The sequence below is a fragment of the Nerophis lumbriciformis genome, linkage group LG03 (assembly GCF_033978685.3).
Source record: "Nerophis lumbriciformis linkage group LG03, RoL_Nlum_v2.1, whole genome shotgun sequence".
NCBI lineage: Eukaryota > Metazoa > Chordata > Actinopteri > Syngnathiformes > Syngnathidae > Nerophis > Nerophis lumbriciformis.
In genome coordinates this window covers 59,402,170-59,421,757 of record NC_084550.2, presented here as the reverse complement: position 1 = coordinate 59,421,757, position 19,588 = coordinate 59,402,170, and the positions used below count along the sequence as shown (strand labels likewise).

At 37.4% G+C, this 19,588-nt stretch overlaps 1 protein-coding gene across 1 annotated transcript in view; it reads right to left on the bottom strand.

Moving 5' to 3' along the window:
* Positions 1–2,122: 2,122 nt before the first annotated feature.
* Positions 2,123–19,588, bottom strand: part of apcdd1l (adenomatosis polyposis coli down-regulated 1-like) — a 35,886-nt gene continuing 18,420 nt past the window's right edge. Inside the window, exons 2-4 of the mRNA XM_061929610.2 lie at positions 6,674–6,839; positions 3,581–4,100; positions 2,123–3,473 (exon numbers count right to left, since the gene is read on the bottom strand). Coding sequence (XP_061785594.2) covers positions 2,700–3,473; positions 3,581–4,100; positions 6,674–6,839 — 1,460 coding nt within the window. The 3' untranslated portion in view covers positions 2,123–2,699. The remainder of the gene's footprint in view (positions 3,474–3,580; positions 4,101–6,673; positions 6,840–19,588) is intronic.

The window sequence follows — 19,588 nt, the reverse complement described above, 5'->3', positions numbered from 1 at the left end:
AAGCAATCCGCCATTTTCTCAAACACCGAGTCAAATCAGCTCTGTTATTTTCCGTTTTTTCCGACTGTTTTCCGTACCTTGGAGACATCATGCCTCGTCGGTGTGTTGTCGGAGGGTGTAACAACACGAACAGGGACGGATTCAAGTTGCACCAGTGGCCCAAAGATGCGAAAGTGGCAAGAAATTGGACGTTTGTTCCGCACACTTTACCGACGAAAGCTATGCTACGACAGAGATGGCAAGAATGCGTGGATATCCTGCGACACTCAAAGCAGATGCATTTCCAACGATAAAGTCAAAGAAATCTGCCGCCAGACCCCCATTGAATCTGCCGGAGTGTGTGAGCTATTCAGGGACAAAGGACCTCGGTAGCACGGCAAGCAATGGCGGCAGTTTGTTCCCGCAGACGAGCGAGCTAAACCCCCTATCGACCCTAGCTTCCCTGGCCTGCTGACATCAACTCCAAAACTGGACAGATCAGCTTTCAGGAAAAGAGCGCGGATGAGGGTATGTCTACAGAATATATTAATTGATGAAAATTGGGCTGTCTGCGCTCTCAAAGTGCATGTTGTTGCCAAATGTATTTCATATGCTGTAAACCTAGTTCATAGTTGTTAGTTTCCTTTAATGCCAAACAAACACATACCAATCGTTGGTTAGAAGGCAATCGCCGAATTCGTCCTCGCTTTCTCCCGTGTCGCTGGCTGTTGTGTCGTTTTCGTCGGTTTCGCTTGCATACGGTTCAAACCGATATGGCTCAATAGCTTCAGTTTCTTCTTCAATTTCGTTTTCGCTACCTGCCTCCACACTACAACCATCCGTTTCAATACATGCGTAATCTGTTGAATCGCTTAAGCCGCTGAAATCCGAGTCTGAATCCGAGCTAATGTCGCTATACCTTGCTGTTCTTTCCGCCATGTTTGTTTGTATTGGCATCACTGTGTGACGTCACAGGAAAATGGACGGGTGTTTATAACGATGGTTAAAATCAGGCACTTTGAAGCTTTTTTTAGGGATATTGCGTGATGGGTAAAATTTTGAAAAAAACTTTGAAAAATATAATAAGCCACTGGGAACTGATTTTTAATGGTTTTAACCCTTCTGAAATTGTGATAATGTTCCCCTTTAATTAAAAAACAACAAAAAACAAACAAACCTAGATACAGAAAATTTTAAAAAAAAGATACCGATAATTTTTGATATTACATTTTAACGCATTTATCGGGCGATAATATCGGCAGGCCGATATTATCTCTAATAACAAGTGCACTTTTCTAGGTTCCAAAAAAAAAATGAGTTGAAAAATATTCTTAAGTTAAGTAAATACTAGTGTTATTATCTTGACATAATGATATGTGCTCGGCATCATGATTTTTTTTTTTCATGCTTGAACTAAGAAATGATTACTTTAAAAAAGTAGTTTTATACTTGTGAGTGTTGATGACACAGCTTTGCAACACTTGATATTCTAGTTTCAAGCATGTTTTACTCAATATAGGTCATCAAATCTCAGCAACAAGCTGGAATATCTTACTGAGATCATTTAGGACCAAAACCCTTAAAACAAGTAAAACACTCTAACATAAAATCTGCTTAGTGAGAAGAATGATCTTATCAGACAGAAAATAAGCAAATATCACCCTTATTTGAGATATTTAATCTTACTTAGATTTCAGTTTTTGCAGTGTACTCTTACATTTCCTAAAAAATTATGTTAAATAAACAACTTAAAGCCTTGTCCAGCTATTTACTGACATATACTGTTCATGGACCCCAACTTAAACAAGTTGAAAAACTTATTCGGGTGTTACCATTTAGTGGTCAATTGTACGGAATATGTACTGAACTGTGCAACCTACTAATAAAAGTCTCAATCAATAAATCAATCAATGTCTAAATAACTTTTACTGCAAATAAATATTGGCTCCAAACATCGGTTATCAGCATCCTTGACTACTAATAATCGGTATCCGCCCTGTAAAAAACATAATCGGTCAAAATCTCATCTGAACATTGATATTTTGGTCTCATTTTGGCAAAAGTGAAACACATTTGTGACTGAGAACTTAGTTAAAGAGCTTTTAAAGAGTCATCAAAACACAAGGCATTATGGGAAGCCACGTTTAATGCACAAAGAAATCACTTCTGCTGGTGCTAGCTACAAAAAGTACAGTATATATATATATATATTTATATATATATGGCGATAAAATAAATAGTCGTTTGATTTGTTCAGACTGAAAGATGATAGAAATTTAGCTTAACGGCTTTTTAAGGAAGAACTTCTCGCACCACAAAGTGGGACTGACTACAGAATGTCTGCCTTTTGGCTGCTTTTCTTTCCAGCATCAACAATCCTTTGTACAAAGTGCAATCGTTCTCCCGCTGCTGACCCACATTTCAACTGCCATCTTGCTTTGTAATGATGGCATCACACGAAAACCGAGTACGAGGCCAGAGCAGAATTCTTTGATGATGCTGGTATCAGTGGTTTACGTGCAGATTAGTTTGAAGTAGAACTGGAGCTCGAGCTTCGGGTTAGTAAAAGGCACCGTCTGAAAGCCGGGAGGAGGTTCGAGAAAAGGAGCAGATATAAAAATGCGAAGTGTTTATTCAGCTCTCCTGAATGTCTTGTGGTGTTCCTCACACCTGGTCAAAACCACAGTAACAGAGAGAGCTGCCGAACTCCGTCAGTGTCTCTAAAAAACCCAAATCCAGCTGCACAGAGCAGATCCGAGGACCAAAAACAGGATCTGTGTCAGCCTCCCGGTCCCACTGGTATCCACCTGGACTTGCTTGCTGTTAAGTCCTGAGCTGTGGCGACTGGAAGGCTGTGTCTCCCTGTGGCTGCAAAGCATCATGGGAGGCTGAAAGGAAGTAGCTCTCTTTGATGGTCGGTCTGGGCTGGAACCGTCTTTCGGCCTCTCCCCAACATACAACAGCGGGTGTTTCCTGTGGTCCAGCTCGACTTTAAAGAGCTCGTACTCCTTATGCGGCAGCTTGATGCCGAGCACCGTGCACCCGTGAGTAGGACTCAGGTCCTGCTCCACCCCGACCTGCCAAGCTCCCGCACGACCACACTTTCCCGTCTTTGTCCCGTTCAGCAGCTTAGCCGTGGGCTCCTCGTCAGCCGTCACTCTCACTTCAGTCACTTTGAATACAAACTCAGTGGCTCCCGGTACCTTGACGGAAGGGTTTCCCTGAGCGTAGTGACCCGAGGCTCTCAGGGTGAAGGTGCTCTGAGAGCAGAAGGGGTCCGAATAGTGATGGTAGATCCCCTCCCATGCATGCTCATCTGGATCGAAGTGGAACTCTCGGGTGAGGAAGAGAACGTTGGGACGAGTCTCGCATCGCTGGCTCACCCAGCAACCAGCTAGAGAAATAGGAACCTGTGGATGGTGAGGCAGCACTGGGGGGTACTGTTCTGTGGCGCGGTACACCAGAGCACAGACTGGACAGGGGTGGATGTGACGCTGAAAGGATTAGTGAAGGGATAGAAACAAGTTAGTGTGGAAATCTAAATTCATTTTAAGGAGGTTCTTAGTTGCAGGTGTTTCTACTTATATACAATAAAGCTCACCATGGCGCTCTGCAGTGGCTGCTGGTACCCGGTAGGTCTGTAGTGAGTCCTCTGTGTCCAGTCAGTTTGTATGTCTCCCAGGAATAGCTCCTGGATTTCCCCCCCATGGTTGCGGTGCTGAGTCTCTACCCTAACCACAGCCATCTCTATCATGGAGAAGCCCATAGCTGCCAGGCATCCCCTCCCTGCCCGGGTATTGTGAAGGTCATGGGGCTTGCCGACTACCAACCGACCCAGCGTCGGACCCACGCAGGACGCGGGCAGCCTGGATACCAGTTTGAGCTTGGCTTCCAGGCTGTGGATGACTATCGCCACCTTGCTGAGGTGGTGATTGGCTTCGGTGGCGCCCCGGGTGATCCAAGAGGCCTGGCGAAGGCGGAGCTTGCCCTGGATCAGCAAGGAGTAAGCGGGATCTTCACAACCAATGTCTGAGTAGTAATGCTGCAAGGCCTGGAAGTGACGAGTCGGGTGGAAGGTGTAGGAACGAATGAGGAACTCTGGACCTGGACGAACTTCACATCTGAAAACAGGGGTTGAAACTATCAATGGAATGAACGTGAATTCCTGCTTGATTAGCTTGTTGCATTCTTACATTGCATCTTGGAAACAGGACAAGTTGTGTACATTGGACTCTTGGAACTCAGAACATTTTCATTTGATTTTTGCATCATGGTTTTAACTTGAATTTAAACAAAAATGTACAGTTGACAAGGAGGTTTTTAGCCACAGACCCACTGCACACAGTGGAGTCTTGGAACTCAAACAGTTTGGCAGTCGCACTACTTGGAATTCATGTTGAAACTTCAAAGAAGAATTTCTGGATGAAAAATTGCTGTATTTTTATTTTATTTTTATAGCCACAAGACTAACTTCACGAATCAAACAGTTGGCAGTTGAAAAACTTGGAATTCAGGCTTAAAGATGAACATATCACTTGAATGAAAACAAGGGCGGATGTCTGTATTTCACTGTTTTTTTCATTTTCTGTGGCTATTAGTGATAGGAAAACGATGACTATGATAGAACTGAAAAAAGAACTTATTAAAAGCAGTAATCATCAAAGATCAGGTTTCTTCTAGAGATCCACAGATTATCTTGCCTTTCCTTTCTGTTCCTCCTGCAGTATTGGTTGCTTGTTCACTTTGCTTTCAAAACTTACATTTCTTGCCGGGAAATCCAGTGGTTGTCCTTCTTTCCCGTTACGTTGTCTTTGTTTTTGCTACTGCAACCATCAAGCGTTCGTCCAATAAAGGAGCGCGGCGAGCTTCATGTTCCGTGGTTCAATGAAATAACAGACGGACGGACATTAGGATGGCAGAAAAGATACCTCTGCCAAAAATCCAAACTTTGTATAAACATTTTGACAAAAAGGAGATTATTATATAAGTAAAGAAGAGCAGGCAGCAGCTCACACATTCTCAGACTTTCTGTAATATCCGGGGAAAACTGAAGTCAGCCAGCTTGAAAAATGTCTCAACTATAATGTATGTGAAGGAGCCCACAATTGTTTTTAATTTGAATGTTTGCAATATTTCCGAGTTGCTGACAAAGAAACCTTCCCAATGTATTAAATCCATAAACTGCTATGAAACTGTATAAAATTAAGTAGATGTTGAGTTATTGCAGAGGTGTCCAACTTTTTAACTGGGGGGGGGGGGGGGGGGTGCCTAGAGCATTGGCCGGGGGCCAAAAGCCAACTGCATGCAAAGTAACTACAGTATATATATATATATATATATATATATATATATATATATATATATATATATATTAGGGGTGTAACGGTACACAAACATTTCGGTTCAGTATGTACCTCGGTTTAGAGGTCACGGTTCGGTTCATTTTCGGTACAGTAAGAATACAACAAAATATACATTTTTTGGTATTTATTTACAAAATTTGTAAACAATGGCTTTATCCTTTTAACATTGGGAACGCTATAATAATTCTGCCCACGTTAATCAACATTAAACTGCCTCAAGTTGTTGCTCAGATTAAATAAAATGACAAAACTTTTCTTCTACATATAAAAAGTGCAACATTAAACAGTTTCAAGTCAACTCATCATGCTTAATTAATTACAGCATTTGGGAAGCCTGTAGTTGATTTGTATTATGTAAATGTTATATTTCTATCAACATGTGATAGCAGGGACCCTGCCATTCAAAACTAGGCTTCTGAAACCCCCGTACCGAAACGGTTCAATACAAATACACGTACCAATACACTCCTAATATATATATACAGTATATACCTCTGCAATAACTCAACATCTACTAGTTATTTTACAATTTTATAACAGTTTATGGATTTTATATATATATATATATATATATATATATATATATATATATATATATATATATATCTATATATATATATATATATATATATATATATGTATATATATGTATATGTGTATATATATAATATAATTGGATATTAAGAGTATGTGAAAGTTCGACTCCTACCTTGTTTATCTTCGTGACGGCTTCCTTAAAGTTTTGTGATCAATCAGAAATATCAAGCAGCTAAAATGCGTCTAAAATGGATAAGTGTGAAGAGAATGTTTTTGCATTTCTCCCATCATGCTTTGTAATGGATTTAAATGGGTGTAATTTTGAATTTTTCATGGTGGTTGGCTTTTTTTTTTTGTTTTTTTTTAAATAATATCCACAAAGTTCAGTGAGCAGGTTGTGTTATGTGTGATATGTTTGTTGACTTTTTGTGCTGGTTGAATTTTTATTTTTCCTGCTTCATGACTAGGGAAGGTTGTTTGGATGGGGTCGTGCATGTGGTTTCGAGCAAGTACACCCCATTGCCACGGGCCTGGGTCACTCACGTTGTCCACAACATAGCGCAAAATAAGCACATATCAAATCTCTAGATACTGAAATTTAATACGTAAACAACCAGATTGGTTGTTGTACTCGTGCCTTCTCGCGGGCCAAATTGAAGATGCCGGCGGGCATAACTTTTATGAATATCAGCTCCAAATATCGGTTATCGGCCTCCTTGACTACTACCTCCTTTACTACTACCTCTTTTACTACAACCGTTTGTTGTATTTTTCACTTCAAACAGTTCCTTTACCTTGTTGACAGCCAGGTGCCATCCAACTTTGGCGGTATCTCTGCTGTGATTGTCACTCCATCCTGGCGGTAGTGGCAGTGTGGCGCCCCTGGCAGGCTTTCGTTAAGGTTGTTGGAGGATGTGGGCACCTCCCAAAGTTTACTTCCAGTCGCGACCATCAAGGCAACTAGAAAGAAGAAGAAGTCCTGTTAATTATCTGCTGAACAAGGTCCATCTTTACAGCTCAGGGACGTTTCAGGTACCAACACTGATTATGTTCATGGTGTTTTATCTGTAATTACGTTCATTTTATGATTGTGCGGCACAGTGGTTGTATGTTCTAGCATAGGCACCGATGCCCTGGAGCACCCACGTGGGATGGATGTCAACTTTCAATTTTTCAAATAATTTTTGTAAATTCAATCTTGTTGTTGTTAATTATGTAGCGAGAGTGGTCCGTTTTTACTTAATAAATAAGTCACAAATCATATAGTCTATAATTAACAAAGCCTAACCAAGATTTCATTGTGCTTGATAATGAACTAATGACACAATCATCTTAACTTTGAACACACTGAGTGAATGAAGCACATACTTAGTCAACAGCCATACATGTCACACTAAGGGTGGCAGTATAAACAACACCAACACTGTCATAAACATGTGCCATACAGTGCAACTACTGTACTGTAAATGTACTGTACTGTACTGTAAATGTATAATGTATTTATATTATTCACATGTGAATATCGCTGTATAATAGACTGTATTTATATTATTCACATGTGAATAATGCTGTATAATAGACTGTATTTATATTATTCACATGTGAATAATGCTGTATAATAGAGTGTATTTATATTATTCACATATGAATAATGCTGTATAATGGACTGTATTTATATTATTCACATGTGAATAATGCTGTATAATAGACTGTATTTATATTATTCACATGTGAATAATGCTGTATAATAGACTGTAATTATATTATTCACATGTGAATAATGCTGTATAATAGACTGCATTTATATTATTCACATGTGAATAATCCTGTATAATAGACTGTATTTATATTATTCACATGTGAATAATGCTGTATGATAGACTGTATTTATATTATTCACATGTGAATAATTCTGTATAATAGACTGTATTTATATTATTCACATGTGAATAATGCTGTATAATAGAGTATATTTATATTATTCACATATGAATAATGCTGTATAATGGACTGTATTTATATTATTTACATGTGAATTATGCTGTATAATAGACTGTATTTATATTATTCACATGTGAATAATGCTGTATAATAGACTATATTTATATTATTCACATGTGAATAATGCTGTATAATAGACTGTATTTATATTATTCACATATGAATAATGCTGTATAATAGACTGTCTTTATATTATTCACATGTGAATAATGCTGTATAATAGACTGTATTTATATTATTCACATGTGAATAATGCTGTATAATAGACTGTATTTATATTATTCACATATGAATAATGCTGTATAATAGACTGTATTAATTATTATTATTTACATGTGAATAATGCTGTATAATAGAGTGTATTTATATTATTCACATATGAACCGGCGCTCGCGAATTTTACTCCAAACATTTAAGTTTAATAATGTAAGGAGAAAGTTTGCAATTAATTTAACAAGTGCATATCTGGAGTAACTAGCCGGTGCGCTGTTACAAAGACGAGATGGCGCCCAAGGCTGATTATAGCGAACTTAAAAAGTCAATCGACACTCTGATCGAGGAAGTTGCTACGATCAAGGAGCAGCAGAAAACCATCATGGCCCTTGTTGTGCAGCTGGATCAGATGAGGGCTGACAATCTGGAGAAAGATAAGAAAATCGCAATCCTGGAGAACAGAGTTGCTGATATTGAGCAGTACACGCGGGTCAATGATGTGATCATCACCGGACTTAGCATCAAACCCCGGTCTTACGCACGAGCAGTAAACCCAGCGAATGGAGAGGAGCCGGCGGAGTTGGATATCATTTCAATGGAGCGACAGGTGGCGGTATTCATGCAGTCCAAGGACATACAACTGGACTGTAACAGTATCGAAGCATGTCACCTTTTGCCCAGGAGAGGAACAAACGACAAGCCGAGCGTAGTCCTGAGATTTGTAAACAGAAAGCACAAGATCGCGTTGCTAAAACAGGGAAGAAAGCTAAAAGGAACAAACGTGTATATGAACGACCATTTGACCAAACGAAATGCTGATGTAGCCCGAAAAGCACGCCAAATGAGGAGAGAGAAGAAAATTCTACAAACTTGGACTGCGAACTGTAAAGTATTCATCAAACTCAACGGTACTCCGGAGAACGCCAAAGTGCTGGTGATTAGAAACATTGAGGATCTGAACGAATATGACGTTTGAACTGGACTGTAAGGTAAAAGTGATTAAACACAATCATGACACACATTGACAATACGCAAGATGACACTAGCCACATAATTCAGTTGGTAAGTGAATATGACAATGTACAGTTGAAAGCATCTCAATACACTGAGCACCACCTACAAGACTTGGAACATGATATAGACCCGGACAATAATTTCCTCCTCAATATCAATGAGAACTGCTGCTACTACACCAATGAACAGTACAACCAGAATATTATTACTAAAGGCAAATTGTCCATTATCCATTTTAATAGTAGAAGCCTAAACAGGAATTTCAAGGACATCAAGGACTATTTACACACCTTTTCTCAACCATTTAACATAATTGCAGTATCTGAAACTTGGATTAACAGTGAAAAAGTGACAGATTTTGAACTGGATGGTTATGACTTTATTAATATGAGTAGACAAAACAAGGGGGGTGGAGGGGTGGCAATCTATGTGGATAACACCTTGAGATTCAAACGTCTGGATGATATGACAACTGTGGTTGATAACCTACTTGAATGTCTAACAGTTGAAATGTGTATGGAAAAAAGTAGAAATGTCATTATTAGTTGTATATACAGATCGCCAGGTACAAGCATTGAATGTTTTACAGATTGGATGGAATGCTTGTTTTCAAAGAAGAGTAATGTTAATAAAGCTGTCTTCATTTGTGGAGACTTTAATATTGACATGTTAAATCCCAGTAAAAATAATGATATAGATAATTTCATTGACACAATGTACAGTATGAGTCTATATCCCAAAATCACCAGACCCAGTCGAATTACGTCCCACTCTGCCACTCTAATCGACAACATATTCACTAATGATATTGAGAATAAGACCGTAAGTGGGCTATTGATCAAAGATATCACTGACCACCTCCCAGTTTTTCTGATATTTAATGGAAACTACAGGACAAAAAAATTAGAAAAGCCAACCCAATACAGAAGAACGAGATCAGAGGAATCTATTAGTTCATTTAAACATGATTTACTGGAGCAGAATTGGGATGTAATTTATGAAAATGGTGATGTTAATAGCGCTTACAATATATTCTTGAGAATATTTAGGTCAGTATATGATAAAAATTGCCCAATAAAAGAATGCACCAGTAAAAGAAAATATACTAATTGTCCTTGGATCACAAAGGGATTGCAAAATGCTTGCAAAAAGAAAAACACTCTTTACAGAGAATTTATAAGATTGAAAACAAAAGAAGCAGAAAATAAATATAAAAAATATAAAACCAAATTAACTCATATTATAAGGTCAAATAAGAGAGAGTATTATAAGAAATTACTAGATGATAATAAAAACAATATCAAAGGAATATGGAATTTATTAAACAGTATTATAAGAAACAGTACCTCTTCAATTAACTATCCAACGTATTTCACGAATGATGGTAAAGAAAATGATAATATGGAAGATGTGGCTAATGCCTTCAATAAATTCTTTGTAAGTATTGGACCCGAACTTGCAAAAAAAATCCCAGATCCACGGACAACTGGTAAAAATATGGAGGGATTGTTGGAGAGAAATCCCAATTCTATGTTTTTAAATGCAGTGGGTGAAGAAGAAGTGTTGGATATTGTAAACAAATGTAAGAACAAAATGTCCACTGACTCCAATGACATTAGTATGGCATTGGTAAAAAAGGTCATTACAGGGATATCAAAACCATTAACATATATCTGTAATTTGTCATTTCAAACCGGCGCATTTCCAAATGAAATGAAAATAGCTAAAGTTATACCTCTGTTTAAAACTGGGAGCAAGCACCACTTCACAAACTATAAACCCGTCTCTTTACTTCCACAATTCTCTAAAATATTAGAAAAACTATTTAATAACAGGTTAGATGCATTTATAGAAAAACATAAATTACTCTCTGACTGTCAATATGGGTTTAGATCAAACAGATCTACATCAATGGCAATAGTTGAAACAATGGAGGAAATCACAAATGCCATAGAAAAGAAACAATATGCAATGGGAATATTTATTGATCTAAAAAAAGCATTTGACACAATTAACCACGATATATTAATCAATAAAATGGAAAAGTATGGAATTAGGGGAGTTGTACTAGATTGGCTTAAAAGTTACTTAAATAAGAGACAACAGTTTGTGAAGTTGGGGGATTGCTGTTCATCGTGTTTGGATATTGTTTGTGGTGTCCCCCAGGGGTCAGTGTTGGGGCCAAAACTGTTCATCCTATATATCAATGATATATGTAAAGTGTCTAAATTATTGAAATTAGTGTTATTTGCTGATGACACTGATATTTTTTGTTCAGGGGATGACTTAAATCAATTGCAAGAAGTCATTATGGAAGAAATGAGTAAACTAAAAACTTGGTTTGACTACAATAAATTGTCATTAAACCTGACTAAGACTAAGTTAATGCTGTTTGGAAAGAGGACACATAAAACAAAGGTGCAGATACAAATAGATGGGGTGGATATTGAAAGGGTTTTTGAAATAAAATTCCTTGGAGTTACAATTGACGATCAAATTAACTGGAAATCACATATAAAACATGTACAATCTAAGCTGTCAAGAAGCATCTCAGTAATAAATAAAGCAAAGCAGGTTCTGGATCACAAATCACTCCACATTCTTTACTGTTCATTAGTTTTACCATACTTAACCTACTGTGTGGAAGTCTGGGGGAATAATTATAAAAGCTCATTAAATTCAATAACTACACTTCAGAAAAGAGCTGTACGCATCATCAACAAGGTTGGATATCTGGACCATACTCACTCACTATTCTTACAGTCAAAAATATTAAAATTTAATGATATTATTTTGTATCAAACTGCACAAATAATGTATAAAGCCAAAATAAATAAACTCCCGGGAAGCATTCAAAAATTGTTCAGCATACGAGAGGGCGGTTATAATTTAAGGGGGAATTTAAATTTCAAAATGCTTAGTTATAGAACGACCATTAAAAGTTTTTGTATTTCAATTTGTGGAGTGAAATTATGGAATGGTTTGAATGTGTAGTTAAAGCAATGTCCAAACATAAACCAGTTTAAAAAGAAGTATAGGTACATGGTATTCCAGAGGTACAGAGATGAAGAAGGGCTTTGATATTGGCTTGTTTATGTTACAGAAGAGTGTGGGGCTGCCCATTGAGGCAGTGGTGTTGCTGTGGTGGCATGATACCATTTCCATGATCACTAGTGGTAATGGTGTGGCTATGTATGTGTGTAGTGTGCATATGTATGTATATATCTATAATTTATGTATATACAAGTTCATTAAGTTTGTACATTGAGTGAACAGGTAGTTCTAACTCAGAGTAATTTATGATTTAAAGAAAAGGGGTGGGATTAAATAAGTGTAAACTTCTTCTCACTCCTTTTCAAATATGTAAAAAAAAAAAAAAGAAAAAGAAAGTCCAATGCTCATTTGTTTTTCTTTTTTCTTTTCCATTGTTTTCATTTTATTATAATGTCTGTTAAGGCTATAGCACTGTATTGGATCAGGTTTGCTCTTGTTTTTATGCATATTTGAAATAAAAATATATCAATCAATCAATCAATCAATCAATCAATCAATAATGCTGTATAATGGACTGTATTTATATTATTCACATGTGAATAATGCTGTATAATAGACTGTATTTATATTATTCACATGTGAATAATGATGTATAATAGACTGTATTTATATGATTCACATGTGAATAATGCTGTATAATAGACTGCATTTATATTATTCACATGTGAATAATATAAATACAGTCTATTATACATCATTATTCACATGTGAATAATGCTGTATAATAGACTGTATTTATATTATTCACATGTGAATAATGCTGTATAATAGACTGTATTTATATTATTCACATGTGAATAATGATGTATAACAGACTGTATTTATATTATTCACATGTGAATAATCCTGTATAATAGACTATGTTTATATTATTCACATGTGAATAATGCTGTATAATAGACTGTATTTAAATTATTCACATGTAAAAAATACCTAAGTGTTTATTGTCTATTGTGTGCGAACTGTGGTGCTGAATTTCCCCCAGGGATCAATAATGTACTTTCTATTCTATTCTATCCTAAAACCACACTAAACAACAACGACAAACGCATTTTGGAAGAATATTTGCACACTACAGAACAAATTCCCAGAATTCCCTGCAGCACTAACTCTTCCGGGAGGCTGCAATATAAACAAACGCCATTGTTGGATATACACCCAACATCCACTGTAATGATGCCACGTACAATAGCGTATCTAGTCGATACTACTATGATTACATCGATATTTTTTAACATCACAAAATCATCTTTCGTTTAAAAAAAAAAAATTATATTATGTTTATAAACTCAGGAATTATTTCCCTGGACACATGAGGACTTTGGATATGACCAATGTCTGATACTGTAACTACTTGGTATCAGATTGATACCTAAATTTGTGGTATCATCCAAAACAAACAGAAGAATAAGTGATTATTACATTTTAACAGAAGTGTAGATAGAACATGTTAAAAGAGAAAATAAGCAGATATTAACAGTACATGAACAAGTAGATTAATAATTCATTTTCTACCACTTGTCCTTAATTTGTCACACTTTTATTATTATTATTTTTATTTTTATTTAGGAAATTTTTACTTTTTATTCGACCCCTTTTACCGTATTGCTTTTGCACTATCTTGTTCAGCTCATTAATTGTTTATGTTCTTTGTTTTTTGTTTGTTTGTTTTTTTGTTTGTTTTTTGCTCAATGCTTTTTTAACCTGTAAAGCACTTTGGTTCAATTTAAAAGTTGTCGTAAATGTGCTATATAAATAAAGTTGACTTGACTTGACTTGACTAATAATTTTGACAAAATAATAGGTGTATAAATGACACAATATGTTACTGCATACGTCAGCAGACTAATTAGGAGCCTTTGTTTGTTTACTTACTACAAAAGACAAGTTGTCTAGTATGTTCACTATTTTATTTAAGGACAAAATTGAAGCAATTTGTTAAAATAAAGCCAATAATGATTTTTTTTGTGGTCCCCTTTGTTTAGAAAAGTATCAAAAAGTACAGAAAAGTACAGAAAATGTTTTGGTACCGGTACCAGTACCAAAATATTGGTATTGGGACAACACTAATACACACATACCGAGTACCCACTGGCAGAAATGTAGATCGGCGCCTATGTGTTCTAGCAACACCCAGTACCCATTTTAGCCAGCCAACATACTCGCTACGAACAATGGGAGACCGAGCTTTCTGCTCCGCCGCTCCCAGTCTGTGGAACGCTCTCCCTGACCACCTGAGGGTACCACAGACTGTGGATGCTTAAAAAAAAAGCGTAAAAACCCTTCATTTAAAAAAAAAAACTTTGTTTTAGATATAAGCATGCTCGTTCTAGTTTTTATTTTATTTTTTAATTTTTATTATCTTTGTATTTATTTTTAATACACTGTAGCACTTTGAGGTTGTTTGCTCAATGGAAAGTGCTTTTTACAAATAAAATCTATTATTATTATTATTATTATTTTTGGGTTCACTTGACGTGTGCATGTTAACATCATCATGCAGCTGCTGCCAGAATGAAAAGCATCTGCTGATAAAAGCATGACAAAGTGTTTGCCCCACCGAACACTGTGACAGTCAAGCTAATCCCAATGAACGCGGCGTTTGTTCGATAGCAAATCTGTTTGACGTGCACATCTGCTTTGTAGCGCTGACTGCATTCTCCGCTTCTGCACGCCTAAAAGGTGTGGCTGGGGGCCAAAAACCTCTGATCGGGTTCCCGGCCAAAATAAAGGCAACAGGATTTTGGTGATTGCCTCCTTGTGGTTTTGCAACCGGAGGAAGCCACAGAGACTTGGCAGTGTGTCGTCATCGAGCCTCCAGCTCCTGCAATCAAGTGTAAGTCCTCATCTATTCCTGCCTCTTCTTGTCACGGCTGCTCTTAGATCAGTGTTTTTCAACCTTTTTTGAGCCAAGGCACATTTTTTGCGTTGAAAAAGTCCAGAGGCACACCCACCACCAGCAGAAATCATTAAAAAAACGAACCTCAGTTAACAGTAAAAAGTCATTGTCATATATGTTGGATACGACTTTAAACCATAACCAAGCATGCATCAATCTTATGTTATTTTCATTTATTATGCGCCCCCCAATCAACTGTTACATCAGCCCGGGGTGCAGCCCGAGTGGAGAAAAAAAAAAAAAAAAAAAAAAAAAAAAAAAAAATATATATATATATATATATATATATATATATATATATATATATATATATATATATATATATATAAATTAAAATATATATATATATATATATATATATATATATAAAAAATTAATTATTTTTTTGTGAAGTGAAGTGAATTATATTTATATAGCGCTTTTCTCTAGTGACTCAAAGCGCTTTACATAGTGAAACCCAATATCTAAGTTACATTAGATATTGTAACTTAGATTATATATATATATATATATATATATATATATATATATATATATATATATATATATATATATATATATATATATAGCTCTTGTCTCGAAGTAGGTGTACTGTCACCACCTGTCACATCACACCCTGACTTATTTTGAGTTTTTTGCCGTTTTCCTGTGTGTAGTGTTTTAGTTCTTGTCTTGCGCTCCTATTTTGGTGATTTTTTCTCTTTTTTTGGTATTTTCCTGTAGCAGTTTCATGTCTTCCTTTGAGCGATATTTCCCGCATCTACTTTGTTTTAGCAATCAAGAATATTTCCGTTGTTTTTATCCTTCTTTGTGGGGACATTGTCGATTGTCATGTCATGTTGGGATGTACATTGTGGACGCCGTCTTTGCTCCACAGTAAGTCTTTGCTGTCGTCCAGCATTCTGTTTTTGTTTACTTTGTAGCCAGTTCAGTTTTAGTTTCGTTCTGCATAGCCTTCCCTAAGCTTAGGGGAACTCACCTTTTGTTTATTTTTGGTTTAATCATTAGACGCCTTTTTACCTGCACCCTGCCTCCCGCTGTTTCTGACATCGACAAAGCAATTAGCTACCGGCTGCCACCTACTGATATGGAAGAGTATTACACGGTTACTCTGCTGAGCTCCAGACAGCACCGACACTCAACAACAACACATCATTTGCAGACTATAATTACTGGTTTGAAAAAAATATTTTGAACCCAAGTAGGTGAAATTAGATAATCTCCCACGGCACACCAGACTGTATCTCACGGCACACTCTCAGAGTGAACCTAATCTCAGCCCATGTTTCTCCCCTCTCGTGGCTTTTCCGTGCACTTTGCACCACGACGAGTTCAGGAGTTAAGTCCTCGGATGAGCTCAAGTCTGTATGGGATGATGTCGGTCCGTTTATAGTAGCACAACCACCTGGCGCACATGTTGGACCGCGAAACACAGATTTCATGTTGAGACACATTCACCTGCGGTCGTGGTACGTTTAGCCTCTTTTATGTACAGTCGTGGTCAAAAGTTGACATACACCTGTAAAGAACATAATGTCATGGCTGTCTTGAGTTTCCAATCATTTCTACAACAGAACTTTCCTCCAGAAGGTTTTATTTTTGTCCATGTGATGTCAGATGAAACAAAACCCAGCAATATGTTTGGAGGAGAAAAGGTGAGGCCTTTAATCCCAGGAACACCAGACCTACCGTCAAGCATGGTGGTGGTAGTATTATGCTCTGGGCCTGTTTTGCTGCCAATGGAACTGGTGCTTTACAGAGAGTAAATGTGACAATGAAAAAGGAGGATTACCTCCAAATTCTTCAGGACAACCTAAAATCATCAGCTCGGAGGTTGGGTCTTGTGCGCAGTTGGGTGTTCCAACAGGACAATGACCCCAAACACACGTCAAAAGTGGTAAAGGAATGGCTAAATCAGGCTAGAATGAAGGTTTTAGAATGGCCTTCCCAAAGTCCTTACTTAAACGTGTGGACAATGCTGAAGAAACAAGTCCATGTCAGAAAACCAACACATTTAGCTGGACTGCACCAATTTTGTGAAGAGGAGTGGATTGCACAGATCAGAATTTCGAGTCCTCTTCAAAAGTCTGTTTAGTGTTATCCAGCATGTTGCCTCAGTGATCAGTGAAAGGACCCTAGTGGCACGGAAGTGACAGCCCGCGACATGTCGTCATTTGGACTTTTTGCTACATTTAATTGTCTTGTTTGTGCCAAAAAAAAAAAAAAAAAAAAAGTCTTTCGACCGAGTGTTTCTTGAGGTCACATGTCATTCAGCCCTTGCTTCCCCCTCCCGTTTCCCCTCTTGGATCTTAATCCAGGCCGGCATATGGTTGCATTTAGAAAAAAGGGAACTCGTAAAAGCAGGGCTTAGTGAAACAAAATTGCTCATTGAGAGATTTTAAGTATTCTTCTACGAAAGTGAGAGCGTGTTGTAATAATGCTCAACATGCAAACCTACTCTTAATTTGGACATTCTTACTTGACTTCCTTACTGTTAGTATAGTACTGTTTACTGATCTATATTGTGCTTTTTTTTTTGTCTTTTATTTTTTTACGTTTCTATTTAGCAATCCGTTCTTCTGCAATATGGACACAATTCACTGGATAGCCAATCAAATACATATTTATTACTATGGTTTTCAGAAGGTTGAAGCCCAGCAGGCACAAGACATTGATACAATGTTGATTTAACGTACTTGATGTCTGACCTTGGATCCACGTTGTTGGTTGGGAAATTACCAAAGATCAATGGTCGAATCAACGTCACAACCTGACATTGAATAAACGTTGTCAAAAAGCATGTTGTTTCAATGTTGTATTTGTGTTGTAGAATATTGGTTGGGAAATGACCAAAATTCAATGGTCAAGTCAAGGTCACAACCCGACATTAAATAAACGTCATCAAAAAGCATGTTGTTTCAACGTTGTATTTAGAATAGGATAGGTCTTTATTGTCTTTGCACAAGTACAACGAAACTATGTTTTCAGCACAAACTCGTTCAAGATGAGACAAACAAACAGTGTACAGGGTTACAGAACAGGAACGCTGATGGCTCGCCAAAGACGCTCCGTAAAAGATAAGAAAAAAGTAAAACGCTGGGGAAGAAGATTAGTAAAAAAATACAATCTAGACTGGGCTCCTAAGGGGTCCGAGTCTGGAGTGGGAAAAAATTTCCATGCAATGCACACATAAACACGTTACATTTAACCACGACAACTCGCAATAGAGGGGTGGGGAGTTGGGGCCCTGGAGGTCGACTGCTGCTATGAAGCGCTGCCAGCCGTCCATCACCCCGAGGGGAAACAAGCGGCGGTGAAGGCGTGGGGTGGGGCAGGTGGGGTTTGTGTGTATGTGCCCAATTGTCTCGGGTGTGATGATGTAATGTTCATAGACTGGGGCCAATCTGCATGCAAGCATTTGTGTTGGTTGGGAAATGAATACATTTCAATGGTCAAATCAACGTCAGAACCTCATTGAATAAACGTTTCAACATAAGGTTTGAGTATTTGTGTCGTAGAATATTGGTTGGGAAATGACCGAATTTCAATGGTCAAATCAACTTCAGAACCCAACATTGATTGAACGTCGTCAAAAGGCATGTTGTTTCAACGTTGGATTTGTGTTGTTGAATATTGGTTGGGAAATGACCAAATTTCAATGGTCAAATCAACATCAAAACCCAACATTAAATAAACGTTGTCAAAAAGCATGTTGTTTCAATGTTAGGTTTGAGTATTTGTGTTGTAGAATATTGGTTGGGAAATGACACAAAATTTCAATGGTCAAATCAACATCAGAACCTAACATTGAATAAACGTCATCAAAAAGCATGTTGTTTCAACGTTAGCTTTGTGTTGTAGAATATTGGTTGGGAAATGACCAAAATTCAATGGTCAAATCAACGTCAGAACTAAACATTGATTAAATGTTGTCAAAAAGCATGTTGTTTCAATGTTAGGTTTGAGTATTTGTGTTGTAGGTTATTGGTTGGGAAATGAACAAATTTCAACGGTCAAATCAACGTCAGAACCCAACATTGAATAAATGTTAAAAAGCATGTTGTTTCAACGTTGTATTTGTGTTGTAGAATATTGGTTGGAAAATGACCAAAATTCAAGTCAAATCAATGTCAGAACCATACTTGCCAACCCTCCCGATTTTTCCGGGAGACTCCCGAATTTCAGTGCCCCTTCCAAAAATCTCCCGGGGCAACCATTCTCCCGAATTTCTACCGGTCAACAATATTAAAGGCGTGCCGTGATGGCACTGCCTTTAGCGTCCTCTACAACCTGTTGACACGTCCACTTTTTCACCATTCCAACAGTGTGCCGGCCCAATCATATGTTGTATGCGGTTTCTACAGACACACGAAAGTGACTGCAAGGCATACTTGGTCACCAGTCATACAGGTCACACTGAGTGTGGCCGTATAAACAGCTTTAACACTGTTACAAATATGCGCCACACTGTGAATCCACACCAAACAAGAATGACAAACACATTTCGGGAGAACATCCGTACCGTAAC